This window comes from Anolis sagrei, chromosome 1 (genome assembly GCF_037176765.1).
Source record: "Anolis sagrei isolate rAnoSag1 chromosome 1, rAnoSag1.mat, whole genome shotgun sequence".
Taxonomy (NCBI): Eukaryota; Metazoa; Chordata; class Lepidosauria; order Squamata; family Dactyloidae; genus Anolis; species Anolis sagrei.
This window is the reverse complement of record NC_090021.1, coordinates 53,840,592-53,858,118: the sequence shown is the minus strand read 5'-3', so window position 1 is coordinate 53,858,118 and position 17,527 is coordinate 53,840,592. Positions and strand designations below refer to the sequence as shown.

General features: G+C 38.5%; 1 protein-coding gene across 4 annotated transcripts in view; it reads right to left on the bottom strand.

Moving 5' to 3' along the window:
* AHCTF1 (AT-hook containing transcription factor 1) overlaps window positions 1–17,527 on the bottom strand; it is a 63,612-nt gene that overhangs the window by 18,907 nt on the left and 27,178 nt on the right. For all 4 annotated transcript variants that reach the window (XM_060753943.2, XM_060753940.2, XM_060753941.2 and 1 more), the window contains exons 9-22: window positions 13,842–13,974; window positions 13,574–13,755; window positions 12,312–12,373; window positions 10,058–10,186; window positions 9,436–9,526; window positions 9,261–9,350; window positions 8,986–9,126; window positions 8,220–8,324; window positions 7,256–7,349; window positions 6,522–6,645; window positions 6,394–6,450; window positions 3,449–3,595; window positions 652–836; window positions 273–417 (exon numbers count right to left, since the gene is read on the bottom strand). In XM_060753943.2, coding sequence (XP_060609926.2) covers window positions 273–417; window positions 652–836; window positions 3,449–3,595; window positions 6,394–6,450; window positions 6,522–6,645; window positions 7,256–7,349; window positions 8,220–8,324; window positions 8,986–9,126; window positions 9,261–9,350; window positions 9,436–9,526; window positions 10,058–10,186; window positions 12,312–12,373; window positions 13,574–13,755; window positions 13,842–13,974 — 1,685 coding nt within the window. The remainder of the gene's footprint in view (window positions 1–272; window positions 418–651; window positions 837–3,448; window positions 3,596–6,393; window positions 6,451–6,521; window positions 6,646–7,255; window positions 7,350–8,219; window positions 8,325–8,985; window positions 9,127–9,260; window positions 9,351–9,435; window positions 9,527–10,057; window positions 10,187–12,311; window positions 12,374–13,573; window positions 13,756–13,841; window positions 13,975–17,527) is intronic.

The window sequence follows — 17,527 nt, the reverse complement described above, 5'->3', positions numbered from 1 at the left end:
TAGTAGCAAAAATGTAATCTAGTGTGGATGATGATCCATGTCTATGAGCATAGTATGAATATTCCCTTCTGTCTAACTTTCGTATCCTCCAAATGTCATATAAATCCCAGTGTTTTAAGTCTGCAAATAGGGTACCCGGGAGTCTCCCTTCGTTAGAGTCTTTTTTTCTTTTAAAGTTCCTATCTATCTTTGGATCGATTACCCCATTGAAGTCCCCTAACCATATAATGTTTTCCATCACATTTTTAGGATCAGAGGCATATTTCGCTTACCTGTTCAGTTTCTGTGAAAGGCAGCTTCAGCAGATCCTCCATGAGTCCCAGTTCCTGGCAGATTTCATATATATGTTTGAGCATTTCCTCTACGTTCAACCGAGTAGAATGTTGCCGCAACACACTCCAAGCTTCCACCATACAACTGAAACCAATTGTTGAATTGCAAATTAAAGCTGTGGCAGATTTTCTACATAGAAATTGTACTATAATAAGTACTAAAATGTTCTAAGAGTTTAGGAAATATCGCCAAATACATGCTACCAAAAACCAAGAACAATCATTTCAAAATAAAATATTATTCTTGTTTAAATGTGGGAATATTTTTGTTTATGGCATTTTAAGGAACAGAGAAAAAAATGTGCTAGCCACGCTTTACCTGTTAAACAGCAAGATAGTTAGATGAAGCATCACTTCACTGCTGCTCATCATGGAGGGTTTCATTGTTTGTATGTATCGGAGAGCTCGCTTGTGCTCTCCTTGACACATCAAGGCTTGAATGATCCTTGTGTGTTGCCAAGACACTCTGAGTGTAGCTGGATGAAACAGATAGGCCAGAGAATTCTGCAAAGGTTCAAGGTGGCAATTAGAGTGCAGGCAATGCTGGCAACATACATTTTATTAACCAGAGAGGACTCGGATTGATCCATGAGACATAAGGGCTTTGTGCTGGAATGATACAAGTCCCAGTTCCTTTTGTCAGGATGCCTTACCCTCAGTTTTAGAGTAGTCACTTTTATGTTAGTTTTATGAGGGTGGAGTTTAAGAAAACACTTCCTGGTTTGTATCAGTAAGTTTGCCCGCCCCTTTGCCTAAAGAAAGAGAGCTATGATTCTATGATTTTAGATCAGAGTGATTATCACCAGAGAATCTTGGATGCAAGATGTGTTTGCAGTGGGTCCCAGCAAGATTCAGAGCTGGACAAGCCATTTTAAGTCAATTTCAAGCAATTATTAGTTAAACAATAAGTAATTAATGCCTTGGGCATTGAGCGCCCCAGAGGCCCCTATACTAGAGACAGCGAACAAGGGAAACGTTCATCTATTCTTCTCATCAACGGCTGGCAGCTTCAGGAACAATCCAGTTACCCTTCAAGTATGGACTTTGTTGTGGGGAAATCAAGTTAATGCCTGGGTGGAGATAGACCCAAGATCAGTTTGGTTGTCTTTCTCTGGCTTAAGATTCCTGTTCACTTTTAAGCTGACAGAACTACAACTGACTAACAGTCCAATAGTACCACTATCTCATCTGCGTGGACATGGATTTTGTGGGGTTCCTTGCTGAAGCAGGGAAGTTAGGACACGTTAATGCTAAAGAGACATTTAAAGCAGCATGGGTGTGACTGCACAGGCTTGCTGCCTTTCCCTCTTGGTGTAGACCCTCACACCTAACAGGCTGTCATGCAATCGGCTAATTTTACAACTACCAGTTTGGGATTGGGGTACCCTGCATATAAGTTTTTGTAGCCTGGCTCAAGTAGAATCATTGTGCTTAAGAACGGTATTAAAATAAAAGTAATGTACTGAAGCAAGCCATAAAAAGTAGGGAGTCTGGACAATTCAAGAAAACTTGTAACCAATAAAATGTTTAAAAGAGTTGAATACGTGACTGCCCTAAAACTAGTATACACTAATTCCACAGACAAAGATAGACATCCTTGGGCAGGCTGGTGGATAATTGTCCCAAAGCCATCAGATGACTGATTTGTTTGTGAAGGCAAATACATATTTCTGACTACATACTTTATTTCTCAGAAAGATAGCCATATTTGTCTGCTCTATCATAGAAAGGAAAAGGTGGAGAAGAAAAAAAAGACAACCTTTAAGGATAAGTAATTAATTTCAGCAAAAAAAACCCCTTTTCCTGACTTCAATCCATTTTTTTAGATGCACTAATGGACTGCAATATCAGGTGGTAGATATTTAAGAACAATTACCTATTTGTGGGGGTAGGATCGGAGTCTAACTGGATAACACATTACGTAATTTGGGAGGGCTAGGTGTACCCTAAAGCAAGAAAAATAATTGGGAGCAGAGACCTTTAAATTATCATAATGAATTCACAGTCATTTAAGTGACACTACTTAAGATTGTGGTGGAGGGTTTATGTGATCATCAAGGCTCCTGAAGGACACCGCCCTAAAAATCAGCCTAGAATCAGCCAAAATGGATCACAAATTACTATGAAATTACAGTTTTGCTGGAATGAATCCTCCTGCCATGCATACTACCCTTTCACTCCTTTCAACCATCAGCCCGTTTTTTTGCTGAAACTGGAAGTGACATGATGTCACTTCCAGTTTTAGAGAATTGCATCTCAGAAGACTGTTGGGAGGGACGATCAATTAAAAATTTACCTCCCACTTCTGGTTTCGTTGCCTTTCTCTGGTTTAAGATTCCTGTTCACTTTTAAGCTGATGGAACTGCAACTGACTAACAGTCCAATAGTACCACTATCACACCTGGATCACGACAATTGACAATTTGTGTTAAGATGCATAACTTTGATAATATGGCTGGAATACTGTTGGATTAAAATACTACACAAGTGGCTGTGTTTTTTAAAAAGTCATACACTGATGGAAGGAAGACAGTTAAAATCTACTGGCTCCAAGCAACCATAGTTGTTGCTCCTAGGCCCTTTCCTCTACTGCCACTCCCAATGCAAGTGAGTTATAATAATAAAACTTTCTTTATACCTCGCCCCCATCTCCCAAAAAGGGACTCAGAGTGGCCATGAGGTATGCCAGTGAGGTATATCAAAAAGACTCCAGTCTAGATAATCTGGAAATTGGATGCTAAATTCCCAAATTCACCCTCATTAAGCCATGTTCTCTGCACTACTACACAACATAATCTGCTGTTGCTGTGTTGTGAAAACATGCCACTGTAACAGCTATGTTTCACACTGTAGCATTCTAGAGCAACAAGTGGTATCATCTTATTCTATGATCCTAAACAATGTATTAATTCAAAATATGTTATACCATAGTCATTCAAACCAGCACACTGATAAGTAGAGCAGATGCCTTGTGACTTCCACCAAATTAAAAAAGATCCACTGAAATCTTGAGTGAACAGTCTACAGACTAAGTTAGCTTTAAATGTTACTTTGTTTTTATTTCCCCTTCATAGACATTTCTACAAATAAACAGAAATTTCATTTCATGCACTTACCTCATAGTCATTGTGATCCAAACACCAAAAGCCTTGGATTAAGTTAACCAGACCTATAGGAATTGCAAAGGCAGTTGGGAAAGAGTCCACTGAAGTATCAGTCCTGTTTGGACAGGAATGCATGATGTCCAATAGTAAATAAATTGACTGATTGGAAACATTAAGGGCAATCATCTGGTTATAAATATATATATATTCTGCAGTTTTCTGGTAATACAATCTCATTTCTCATAGGTGACACAATAGGTCATTTCTCAAAGGTGACACAATAAATTGCTTTTATAGAATACAATTTCTGTTTATTTTTGGAAGATGCTTGTGGTAATTTAATATGTTTTGGTTCAACTTGTATTAATTTTGTGTTGTTACTTTTGTTGATTTAATGTAAACTGATTATTTGTTTTATTGTTTATTGTTGTATTATTCACATTGCTGTAAGCCGCTCCTAGTCCCCTCGAGGAGATGGTGCCGTTTTTAAAATAAAGTATTATTATTACTATTATTATTATTACAATTTTTGTCATTATAGAATGAAGTTTCCTAGGTTAGCTGTGGTCAGAAAATTTGAAAAAATGAAAGAAGGGACTAGTTATATGTTGTTGATACTGGCCTTTGTAACTGTCTTTTTATGTGTACTGTACACCGCCATGAGTCGCCCGTAAGGGCTGAGAATGGCGGTTAATAAGTGCATCAAATAAATAAATAAATAAATAAATAGTTCCCTGGGGAAGATTCCACTGCAGAGAGCTTCAGAAATTACTCATACTTCACCAGAGATCAACTGGCAGGAAAACAGTTACAATGAAGGTAGAAGACTAACTTGGAAGTTGCAGTGCCTTTGACTAATTTGGGGTGGACTAAATAAAAGTGACAACAGAGCCAGTTTGTTAGAATGGAGGGCACAGGTTATGTCAGCTCAAGGAATATATGGCCAGTTTCAAACAGAAACTACAACTACAACTACCAACTAGAGCTAAAGCTGTGAGATTGGGACGGCCAAGATATTTATATAAGGTTCAGAGTTTTGTTTTGTTTTTTTCGTGTCAGGAGCGACTTGAGAAACTGCAAGTCGCTTCTGGTGTGAGAGAATTGGCTGTCTGCAAGGACATTGCCCAGGGGACACCTGGATGTTTGATGTTTTATCATCCTGTGGGAGGCTTCTCTCATGTCCCCATATGGGAAGCTGGAGCTGAGACAGGAGCTCACCCCGGTCCCTGGATTTGAACCGCCAACCTTTCGGTCTCCAGTCCCGCTGGCACAAGGGTTTAACCCATTGCACCACCAGGGGGTCCAGGTTCAGAGATGTAACATACACATTTGGATGGACAATATGACCATTTTAACTTACGTTTTGAATAAACCCCTGTACAGGTTATACGGCACGTTCTTCTCAAAAGACAGTAAAGAGAGAATAAGTGGTGCTAACTGCTCCATACTGGCCAAGGAAACCTTGGTTTTCATTTAAGGTGGCATTCTTAATTGCTATAACATGCAAAAAGGGTGTTGGAGTTGGTAGCTTTATTGATTAAACCTAATTTCTGTCAGTTGAGCAGGACAGACCAAATTAATAACGTATTTTCTATCTAAGAGATGAATTAAGGTATACATATTGCAAATCAATGTATTTGGCCTCATTCAACAAGACCATAGACATAATCAACAGATTTTTCTGTGTCCTTGCAGAGTATTTGCAATGCTGCAGGATGGTTTGGCACTTTGTGCTTGTGAAACAATGTTAAGTTGGACCAACATAAATCAACATGAGCAGCTTTTTGATGCACCATGTTGCAATCTGTAGTATCAAAATGATTTTCCCTTTCAGAAAGATGACTTGACAAAGTCCCCAACATAGTGGATTGCTTTTACATGCCATCCCAAGAATGAGAAATTGGACTTACCGTGAACGTTCATTCTGGGATGGCAGGAAGAGCAATGCACACCCTTCCTTGGAACTACAACAAAACAAAGAAACAAAAAATGTTGCTAAGTGAAAGTTGTTCTGAGAATTTAGTTTAGATAAGGCTGGGAAATAACTGTTGGAGAAAAGGGAGGGAGCTCAACAGCTCAACTGAAAAAGCATCTTGGATCCTGCCATTCCGGTTGGTATGTAGCAGGGGGTTATAGTGAATTGCTCCTCCTGCCATCCCAGAATGAACCTTCAAGTTAAGTCCAATTTCTCATTCAAGAACATTTTGCAAGATCATGGGATTCCAGCCTTTGTCTGGCATTGCAGGGATTAACCCAGTATGTAGATTGCTGTTCTGCATGTTTCAGAGAATACCTTGCCAAACACCACTCAACACATGACTACATGCCGGTGTGGTATTTGCATAACCTAAATCCAGCTAAGTTCAGTGTGGTTTCTTTCAGCTTATTAACATCTACAACAGCAGCATATTTTTGTGGCTGAAAAAACGTTTATAAAGAATCTTTGATTGTTTCAATAGAAAAAAGGGAAGGAGATTTTATGATTTTTAGTTCAAATCACCTCTTATTGATAACCACTACACAGCACAAACATGAAGAGTATTGTGACCCTTCCTCTCCTTTGATCTTCTCTCTCTCTCTCTCTCTCTCATTTGGCTTTGTCAACCAGCTGGCCACCAAAATGGTCAAGGGGACCCAGAGACTGAGCAGGCACAGGACAACCAGAAAATGTTGACTTTGATATAAAAGAGGAAGCAATGTAATTAAGGTATGTTTCTTTCATACTGGAGATGACAGCAAAACACTCAAAGTGTGTGTAGTTAATACACCTCTGTCCTCCCCACAGATAACAGTAATTGCTTATTTTTTTCACCATTTTGTTTTTGCTTTGTAGCTTTTCAATTACTATGACCTTGTATATTAAATATTGCACAGATTTTTTTTCACCAATTAAGAAAAACCTAATTCAACACACTGGAGTAAGTGAAATCACAGGTTTTAAGTGTATGAAAGGATACAATTGCATGCTTGTAGAGTTCTTCTATACTTTCTGACAAGTAGAGATCAAGCAGTGCCTACAATACAGAACACAGAGTCAGATATGTCATTTATGAAAATCCAGCAAATCTTTATCCATCATACTTACATGTAACGTAGGAGGAGGATATTTGTCTGTTCCTCCATCATCTCTCTGCCACAGGTTCACAACTGAATCACCCAACTGGGAAATCATTCCATCAATCATTAAGCAGTTAGGGTTCCACTTGCCTCTACAAAAACAAAAACAAAAATACACAAAACAATTTAATTCTAAAGAATTAAAAGTAAATGAAAATTTTCTATTAGTTAATGGTTTGTGTGATATGGATTACGCTCTACATTTACAAAAGCCCAGCACAAAAATTGAACCAGTTGGTCTAGAGCAATGGTTCTCAACCTGTGGGTTCCCAGATGTTTTGGCCTACAACTCCCAGAAATCCTAGCCATTTTGCCAGCTGTTAGGATTTCTGGAGGTTGAAGGCCAAAACATCCACAGACCCACAAGGTTGAGAACCACTGGTCTAGAGAGCGCTGTAGAAGATTACACTGTAAAATGCCTGATTGTTGTAATTCATAAGTAGCTGGATACAATTTACCACTCAGTTATCACTTGGTTAAATTCTGCAACTGATGTTTTAGGATGGTTTACAATTAACAGTCTAATGTAGTAAAAAAGACAAGCTATAATACATACATTTTCTACAGAACTTTTCTACAGAAGGAAAATCAATAATTTAAGCTTTCTTTGACTCTAGACTATTCTTTTTCTTACCCTGACATAATCTATATGAATAGCCACTCATAACAAGCTTTCAGACCATGTTATAAAAAAGCCCTCACCTGGATAACCGTTCCAGTTTTTGACGGCAGCCAGCATAAAAACGTTGTATATGTTGGTAATTATAGAAAGGTTTTGACAATGGTGTATCTTCATCTAGCCAGGAGATAAACATTTGTTTTAACAACAGACAAAGGCACTCCAACTGAATAAAATATAGAAGTAAGGACTATCTTTTCACTTAAAGAACAACTAGCTCACTATATTTAAGCACAGAAATACTGAATGCTGTCACATTTTAAAGAACTGAGCTACCTTTGCCATGAAGGTAGATCAAAATTTTAAATATGCCCTAGAACCAAACTTGTTCATGTTTGAGCTTAGTTTGGTACTCAAGGCACATAAACACAATCACTTCCAAATATTAGAAACTTAGCATAATCAAAAGTCTAGTTGAGTCCAACTCTGGGAGTGATGCTCATCTCCATTTCTAAGCTGAAGAGCTAGCATTCTCCACAGATGCCTCCAAGATCATGTGGCCGGCATGACTGCAGAGTGCTGTTACCTTCCCACCAAAGTGGTACCTCTTGATCTACTTATATTTGCATGTTTTCAAACTGTTAGGTTGGCAGAAGCTGGGGCTAACGGTGGGAGCTCACCCCACCCTGGATTCAAATCGCAGACCTTTTGGTCAGCAAATTCAGCAGCTCAGCAGTTTAACCTGCTGCACCACCAGCAGATAGCTAGTTACAAATGTATCAATCAGATGACAGATCTCCTTAGAAGATACATTTTATTCATTAGATATTTTTTCAAACGATAAAAAATTACACCTGTAAAGTTATGTGTGTGCGTGCATGTGATTATTCTTAGTCCAATCTAAAAAATATTAAACAACATCTAGGTCACATAAGGTAGCCACTTCCAATCATTTCAAAAGTATGAAGCGTGCTGAATGTATACTTCATTTGTTGTTAAATAGGAACAAGTTTGAATGTTTGAGAACCAAAGACATAATAAATTTACCTGAACTTTCTGGAAGAAGATTAGATCGACAGAACCAAATGACCACTTGCATATACTGTGAAAGGAGACCAGCAACAACCTGCTTGTTTGTCAGATTTGTAATGCCTGAAAAGGGATTAACACATGATTTTCAAAATCATACTGCATGCTTTGAAAGCAATATGAATTTGCCAGCAATTCATTTGCAATGTATCTATTATAAGGTGAGGGGACACGATGTATACCAGAGTTCTAGAAAAAGAAGAGCTCAAATAATAAATCGTTCTTAGGCTAAAGAAAAGAACCGAGAAAGGAGAAAAGAGCACCATAAGGTAAAAGATATAAATCACATGACATCTGCATTGCACTGAGAGTAATGGAAGTTAACACATTCCTGAATGGCTCCTTTCTACAGACAAGTATGCATACTCCCTGATTTTAGATGGTAATCACTATCTAATTCAAGCTGCTTTTGAGGAACACCAAATCTTTACAGTTTATGAAATTAGCAACACAGGCAGAGAGCATCCAGGGATATATAGCCTCAATATGATAATCAAGGCTACCTACAAACTTGCTAGGTATTATGATGCTATATTTTGAAGTTAGATCAAGTTAGACTCCCTCCCCCACACCTCAAAAGAAAAACATATATTTATATACACACACACACACACAAAAGATGTCCTCCCAGAAAGGAGAAAGCATGATTAAGTTTCTCACTTATTAGAAAACTATATTCAACTATTCATAGAAAACTATGTTTCTAATACTTGATCTCACGCACCTTTTTCTGACAGGGCTTTCGCTTCCATTACAAAACAGTTCAAAACTGTGCTAAGGTTGCTAAGAAGCAACTCACAGTGCTGTAAAGACTGCAGAGTTTGTGGGTCAATGAAGTTTGATGATCCATCAAAGAGTGGTACACCTTATAAAAGAGGAAGATTACGAAAGTATTAGTATGGAATGAAAAATAAATGTGATCTTCCACACTAGTTACTGAATATATTCAACACAAGGCAGTTTGCTTCTTGAACTGCCAAAAAATACAACACTACTTACAAAGACGAACAAAATCTTCTTTTGTGTTCACCACTTTATTCCATGTCCATTCAAGAACAAAGCGCAACTTAGTGGCAGAATCTGGTTGTTCTAAGAAGAATAAAATAAAGAGATATGATGAACAAAAATCCCAGATTCTACAAAAGTAATTTAACCAAACAACAAGTTCATTTACCTCCAGCAGTCCATTGTTTGATGCAGCTAGTGAGGAACCCCAGAGAACTGGTTTGGATGGCAGCTGACAATACAGCTTCAAACTGCTCTTCCTAGAAAAACAATAATGAAATTCACTGATACCAGTAATTAATGCATTTGGTGTTACAAATGCTTTTCAGGGTTCTAATCCAGTCTCATCATACACAGTCTGCAATGCTGGTCCCAGAAAGGAATGGACATGCCACCAGCAAACAATTCATCTAGGCAATTCAAACGATAACATTATGGACCCAATGGAATCGCTTTTGTGACACATTTCTTAAGATGTATCCACATTATGGATTGTAATTCTTAGTTTTATCAATATTATTAAGTATTGGAAAAAATCATCTATTTTTTCCATGCTGTTGGGGGCGTGCAGGAATTTTTCATAAAAAGCTAAATACCTCGACAAAGCTACAAACCACGGGATTCCAAAGGCTGGAACGATGGCAGTTAAAGCAGTGTCAAACTACTATCATTTTGCAGTGTGGACACATCCTTATTTAAATCGGGCACAACTCGAATTCAGTGAGGTTTGGTTAAAAATAACCAAGAATCACAAAGGGATGATTACATCGACATAGTCATTATGGACTCACCTGAGTCAAACTTGAAGGCTGTACATCAAGAAATCTTGGAGAAAGCAAACCTGCTACCAGACATCTGTTATAACCATCAGGAATAGCTTCATTTAAAGAGGAAGCGGATTTTTTTAAGAAATGCAAAGTCTGCAAATAAGCACAAGCATTTATTGATTAAGAAAACTAAACTGCTCAGCAGAAATCGGTGAATGAAAAAAGTAAAGGGAAAAGTAATGAAAAAGACTGAACACCCATTGTTAAAATCAAGGCAAAGTCACATGATAGAAACCAGGCCTCATGCCACTGCAGAGGTGGAGTGTTGTTTTCAGTTCATGCAATGTAGAATTAAGCACTCAGTATGTTTTCTAACATTGTTGAACCTGAGGCACAACTGCCTCAGGAGGTTATTGGCAATGGCCTATATATGTTTTGTACAAACTGGAATAACATACAGAGACTCAACTCCAAAGAGCCTACTGTATGATTAGGAATTTATTCATATATTCAAAATAAGGGCTGGCAGAAGAGGGATGCAGCTACAAACTTTGCAGAACAGAAAAGTGGACTGGAGGTAAAGGAATCAAATGCACCATCTCTCCTCTATCAGCTCTTCACTTGTTCGGACACAATTCTGTGTTGCCTAAAGTAGTTAGGTGGCAAGTTCAGTCTAAAAATGTTACAAGTGAAACCTTTTATAATGTACTTGTTGAGATCCATCAACCTAGCATTGTGATGTATTATGTGTCCTTTGTAAGCAATGTACAGAATGATAGACTCAGAGCAAATAATGAAGAGATTTTACATAATACAGAAACTGAGTGCCTTTGGCCTTCAAGATGCTTTGTTCTGTAACTGCTATCAACCTTATTTAGAAAAGCCCATAGTGTCAGTATGATAAGATGCCAGTTTTAATGCAAAATATCTGGAACACCACCCAGGACATATTATGCGATAATTTTATTTTATTATTTCTTTATTTCTTTATTTGCACCCCGCCCTTATCATCCTGAAGGGGACTCAGAGCAGCTCACATATATATATCGGCAACAATTCGATGCCATGCAAACATATATCAGCAAATAAACCTATACGTTAAAAACCAACAACTAAAAACATATCAAACATTAAAATCAAATTTCAAACCACATGAAGTTATGCCACAGACTGATTTCTATTACAAGTTATTTTATATTTATAAGAATATGTCCACATTTCAGAAATTTAACATAGGAGACACTTAGTAACTGCTGGATTTTAGATCCAGCCCTGCCCCCCAATGGATATCAAAATCTATGGTTGTTCAAGTTTCATTATATAAAATGGGGCAGTAAAATTGCATCCCTTATATAAATGACAAAATCCAGATTTGCTTTTTGGATTTTAAAATCCAGGGATGATTGAATCCATGGATACAGAAGGCTGGCTGCATTTATCAATAAAGGATCGACTCCTAGCTTCCACACTGGCCTTTTCCATTTATCTCTCCTTTAGGCACTTACTAGTTTCCTTGCCCCATTGCTTGCTGTCCCCATCCCTTTTTTCCAAGCTAGCTTTGTTAGAATCTTTCTGACTTCTAATGCTCGCATTATTCTTTGGATTTCTCTGCTGTATCTACAACCCATGTAGCTTTCAAGTATCAATGTACAAACTGCTAAGTGAGTCTACCTTCTTTCCTTGCAAGGTAGTCCCCCCCCCCCCCCGGGTTCCCTTTGATGCCTGCACTGCACTGCCACCTTAATTTCCTGAAGAATGCCTCTGGGCCCCCAAGGACTGTGAGGAAATGAAACTGGCTAACATTACATGTCAGAACTTTGCTTTGAAATGATTCCAGCCACCACTTGAATGGATAAAAACAAAATATATCATGTGGATGGAACCTTGTAAATAGCTAGCAAGGACTGAAAGGAGGCAGAGCTACATCTAGACCAGCAGATTGTGGAAATGGGTGAAAGGAGAATCCTTGTAAAAGGCCACAGTAAATCCTGGTTAACCAGATAATATGGCAAACTTACGTCAGGGAAAGGGGAGGGAATTATGTATGTCATCTGATAAGAAACATCCAGCAGCTACTATTGCTGGGTTGCTGAAAGAGCACTTCAGTTGTTGTTCTGAGACTTGGCATTCTTAACTGGCATGTTCACTTTGGGGACCACTGTCAAGCAACTTGGAAATAAAGTTGCCAAGACAGAAGGAACATTTATAATATGCAAAGTAGATAAGAAAACAATATAGAGCACCATCAGAGTACAAGCAACAGAAGACTAACACTCACATCTTTCTGAAACCCTGTGCAAGTCAGATGAACAACTCCAGAATCCAGCAGACAAGTAGCATCTATGAAACAGAATATTTCATTAAAATTTACTTTGTCAGAAACATGAAGATCCTAATAATTAACCAAAAGGATATGTGTTTTGTTTTCCTGAAAAGAAATTAAAACATTTTTCTAGAATAACAGTGGGGAAATGTATGGCGTTCAAATTTTCATGGACTCCATCCTTGATCTGCCCTCATCAATGCAATCAGTAATCAGAATTCAGCAACATCCGGAGTGGCATTGACTTACTACCCCCATCTGATGTATGTATAATAGCCCTAGAGATATACAGCAAGCTTTTTGGGAATCACATTGTTTGCTACATGTACCTACATGGGTGAAAAAACAGAGTTTCAACTGTGCAAGTGTCTATCGCAAATTACTATATGCAGAATCAAGGCATCGATAGCAAGCAACCATCTTCAAATCTACATTCATTTTTCATGAGCTGTTCTCTCCCGCAAACAAAAATGCTCCCTATGGAGAAGGATAACAAAGTAGAAAGTAGAAGAGCGCTTTAGTGAAGACCGGATGACCTACAGGGATCTTACAATGTTTATGAAGCTTAGCTTCTGATAGTTTGGGTTTGGGGGGGGGGGGGAAGGAGCATGAAGACAGATTAATAGGGAAGAAGACGGAAAAATGCTGCTATCTGCATCTTAACAAGTATTCAGCTGAATGTCATAACCACATGCTTAAGGCTTTTTAGTGATCCTCAGATGTCAATAAAATGTGTAAGACATCCTACCTTCATGAGAAAATACTGCTCCAAATGAACATACAGCCTTTCCCGCAAATTTCCCTAAGAACTCCAGTAGTGGATAGAGGAAGCACATTTTCCCTTCTGCAGCCTGAGACTATCATTGGCAACAGGGAACATACACACACCAGGCAATGCAACGGACTAAAGCTTTGTGACTGCCAATGAAAGTTATGCTTACTTTTTTCAACTGACATAAAATGCAATAAATCATAATCCTTATGCTTGCTGTGAGTGTTAGGAATGCTAGGTTCTTTTATTAATGTTATTACTATCAGTAAAAGTAATAGTAATTATTATATCCTGCCTTCTCTGCCCAAACTGGGAAAACGTCTGAAATGAATCAAGAAAGAGGCCATATAGTTATAAATGAATCGAAGATCCACAGCAGTAGGAGAAATAGAAACTTAATCTTCACTCAATCAGTTCTTGTAGAAAAAAAGCATAGCAAACATACCAAAGTTGTAGGTGCTTGGGTTAAAAAACTGTTCAGGTGGAGGATATGAAGGTGGCACACCACGACTAAAGCTCCGTTCGTGTACTAAGACATCCAAGATCCGACGTGGAGAAGTCATGCTTACTATTGCATCCAGGGACCACAATGCAAAATAGGGGCAATTATGTAGAAATTCCCCTGGCCTTAAGAAAGCAGACAAAACACTTAAGATGACAACATACTACAAATTATTCTGAGAAATATATAAAGGAAAACTCATGCTTCTTACCTTAATGAATCTGGCATCTGCGCATGATACCAACGATTTATGTCAAATATACCTAAATAGGTATTTGGTTTGCCTTGACCATAAGTGTTCACTTGCCAGCTGAAGACAGACACGCTTGTGTCAGGTGATATGACTGAAGAGGTGGGCAGAAAAAAAATGTAACTTCTGTAAATGTTTGCAGCTACCAATGATATAATTATAGTTCAATTTCATAGTGTATATATGCGAACAGTTTTTAAAGTTCAAATAGTATCAACAAGACAAAAATGCTTAATTAGGCGCAACCTAAGTCTCTCATGGTCTTCCAGTTTACCCCATGAAATTGATCCTTAACTAATTTTTAAAAAAATCAATACAGATCAAAATTAGTCAGCTCTTTTAGCTCTTCTAGCAGGAGGTTCAAGCAACCAGTTAAGTTATACATACATGACTGCGAAGACTCAACCTGTTGTGAGACTATCATAATGGTGCAAGGAAAAAATATGCACACTGTCCCAAGCTCTTTGGATGGAGGTCAGAATAAAAATATATTTATCTGGACAAGTCGGTGGAATAAATAAGTAAATAAATACGTAAAATAAACATTTTTACAATGAAAACATACACTGATAATCCTCTAAAAAAATAACAGTGACAAAATGGTGGAAAAACCAAAGCTAACAATGTTAAATGCTACAAGATATTTTGCTGCATGAAAGAGAATAATCCCCCAACTACCCAGTCCTGACAGAACTATAAGCTCACTGAAGAATTTCGATGCAGGAGGCAGAAAATCCAACATGCTCATGTCCCTCTCCATAGCAATAAAATACCAAATAAAATACCCTAAGAATAAATTAAATAATGAATCATTAGTTACATAGTTAATTCTTTCTGATTCATTTCCATATACATGTTTCTATTAGTTTATAATGTAAATGTGGGATTCTATATAATATTGCTGTGAAAACAAAACACTCCCAACATTTTTAGACTCAAGAGAATTATTTTCAGCTTACTATAGCTACTTTGTTTAAAAAATTTCCCCATTTAAGCAACCTGACTAGGAATGTTACTTCACTGAGTAAATTCACATTTCTTAGACCCAGTAAAGGAGAGAAGTAAATACCTCAACAAATGCCCTCCAATTACTTCTGGACACTGAACAATCCCTTAATAGGATTTCTTGTCAGTGTTTTCTAAACCACTAATGTTATTCCATTAAAACCACACTGATTTCAGTCAACTTTAGTGAGGACAAGGAGTGAAGGCTTCCATTTCAAATCAGGAGGATTTTATACGTAATAATCCCCTAAAGTCAAAGAATCAGGATAGGAAAAGACCACAAGGGTCACATATTATTTCAGGTGAGGTCTGACCAAAGGATTATATCCCTTGATCTAGACCAGTGTTTCTCAGCCTTCCTAGTGCCGTGACCCCTTAATACAGTTCCTCGTGACGTGGTGACTCCCAACTATAACATTATTTTCGTTGCTACTTCATAACTGTAATTTTGCTACTGTTATGAAGCATAATGTAAATATCTGATATGTAGGATGTATTTTTATTCACTGGATCAAATTTGGCACAAATACTCGATACGCCCAAATCTGACTACTGGTGGGGTTGGCGTGGGGATTTATTTTGTCATTTGGGAGTTGGAGTTGCTGGGATTTATAGTTCACCTACAATCAAAGAACATCCTGAACTCCACCAACAATGGAATTGAACCAAACTTGGCACACAGAACTTCTACGACCAACAAAAAATATTGGAAGGGTTTGGTGGGCATCGACCTTGAGTTTTGGAGTTGTAGTTCACCTACATCCAGAGAGCACTGTGGACTCAAACAATGATGGATCTGAACCAAACTTGGAACGAATATTCAATATGCCCAAATATGAACACTGGTGGAGTTTGGGAAAAATACATCTTGATATTTGGGGGTTGTAGTTGCTAGGATTTATAGTTCACCTACAATCAAGCGCATTCTGAACTACAGCAGCAACAGAATTGGGCTAAACTTCCCACACAGAACACCCATGCCTTGAAGAGACTCGCTCACCTGCACATGCGCACCACACCGCCTACTCTCCCCTCCCCCGCTTGGAGTCTCAGAAACAGCCCTCCACTTGGCTGAGAGGCCAGCAAATCAAAACGGGGGAGAGCTTTTGGAGAGAAGATTCGCTGTCTGTTTACACAAAGGAAGAGAAGGACAGACAGAGAGATCTTCAGCCTTCTCTGCCAAAAGGGATTCCTAAGACCATCAGAAATATATGTTTTTTGATGGTCTTTGGAGACCCTTCTGAAACCCCCTCATGAAACTCCCAGGGGTCCATACCCCCAGGCTGAGAAACACTGATCTAGACTATAATAGTACTGATGCAAGCTAGAATTGTACTGGCTTTTTATCTGTCACACTGCATTGTTGACTCCTGTTCACATTGTAGTTTAGTATGATTCTTAGAATCATTCTTAATTTGAATTCTGATCTTGTCCTCGAGGGTATTACTATCCTTCCTAATGTGATAAGCATACCCTCTATCATCCAAGTCACTTATAAAAATATTGAATAGCACTGAATCCAGGTCTGAACCCTGTGGCACTCTCTAGTCACCTATCTTCAGGACGAAGAGGAGCTATTGCTGAGCACCTTTGGGGTTGATTGGTCAAGGAATTTCAAATTCACCTAACAGAAGGAATTGTCTACCCCACATTTTAGCACCTTATTAGCAAGAGTATCATAGTTGGATTCAGTTTTGCTGCAGAATTTACAAAAGACTAGACTTATGTCAATGAAAGCAAACAATGGTTAGAATCCTGCTGATGGCATATGGTAGTGACATATGCAAAACATGTCCTTTATGAGTCACTGTGGAAGGAAGCTTCCAGGTGCCAACAAGCCCCCGCCACTGCCCCCACACAACCCAGTCTTAAACTCACTATTTTGTACCTTCACAACAAATTCAATGACTGGCAAGAAGCTCTCAAAACACCACCCAGCCATTATACACTTGGGCCAAAAGTGCCCAGAAGCTCTTGGATCCCCAAATAACTGATAGAGTGAAAGAGTGTGCCTCAGTTGGAGTATACGGTTGCTTCGCATGTGTGTTCTAACAAAAAACAGACATTAAAAGAACTCTTTAAATTTCTATCTTCTATATTGGCTCAAGGCAACTGTTAAAAGAAGTTCAGGATATCAGTATCAATTTCTGGCCAACCTCCAAGATACTACACTCAGACCTCTGCTTCCCCAGGCATGATACAAAAGGACTCTATCATAAGCTTGCTGTTTCTTTTACAGACCTCACTTCTGAGGTTAATTTATGTTCTGTGGAAGAAGGCCAGCTAAAGATTAAACAAGTGATGCACTGGGAAATATAGGTTGCTCACCTGTAACCGTATTTCTTCGAGTGTCCATCTGCGAAATTCACACCTATGGGTTTCCCTTTGCGCATGCGCAGAAATCCGGAACATTCTAAGTTTGATGAAATAAAAAAATGATTATTTAAGGCTCCGCCCACCTCCCCGCCCCCTCGGTATATATATCCCGCCGCATGCGGGTGAGCTCTAGTTCCCCAGCGCTAATCGCAGCTAGGTATAGAGGCATGACAGAGGGGAGGACGGGCGGGTTGTGTGAATTTCGCAGATGGACACTCGAAGAAATACGGTTACAGGTGAGCAACCTATATTTATTCTTCGTGTCC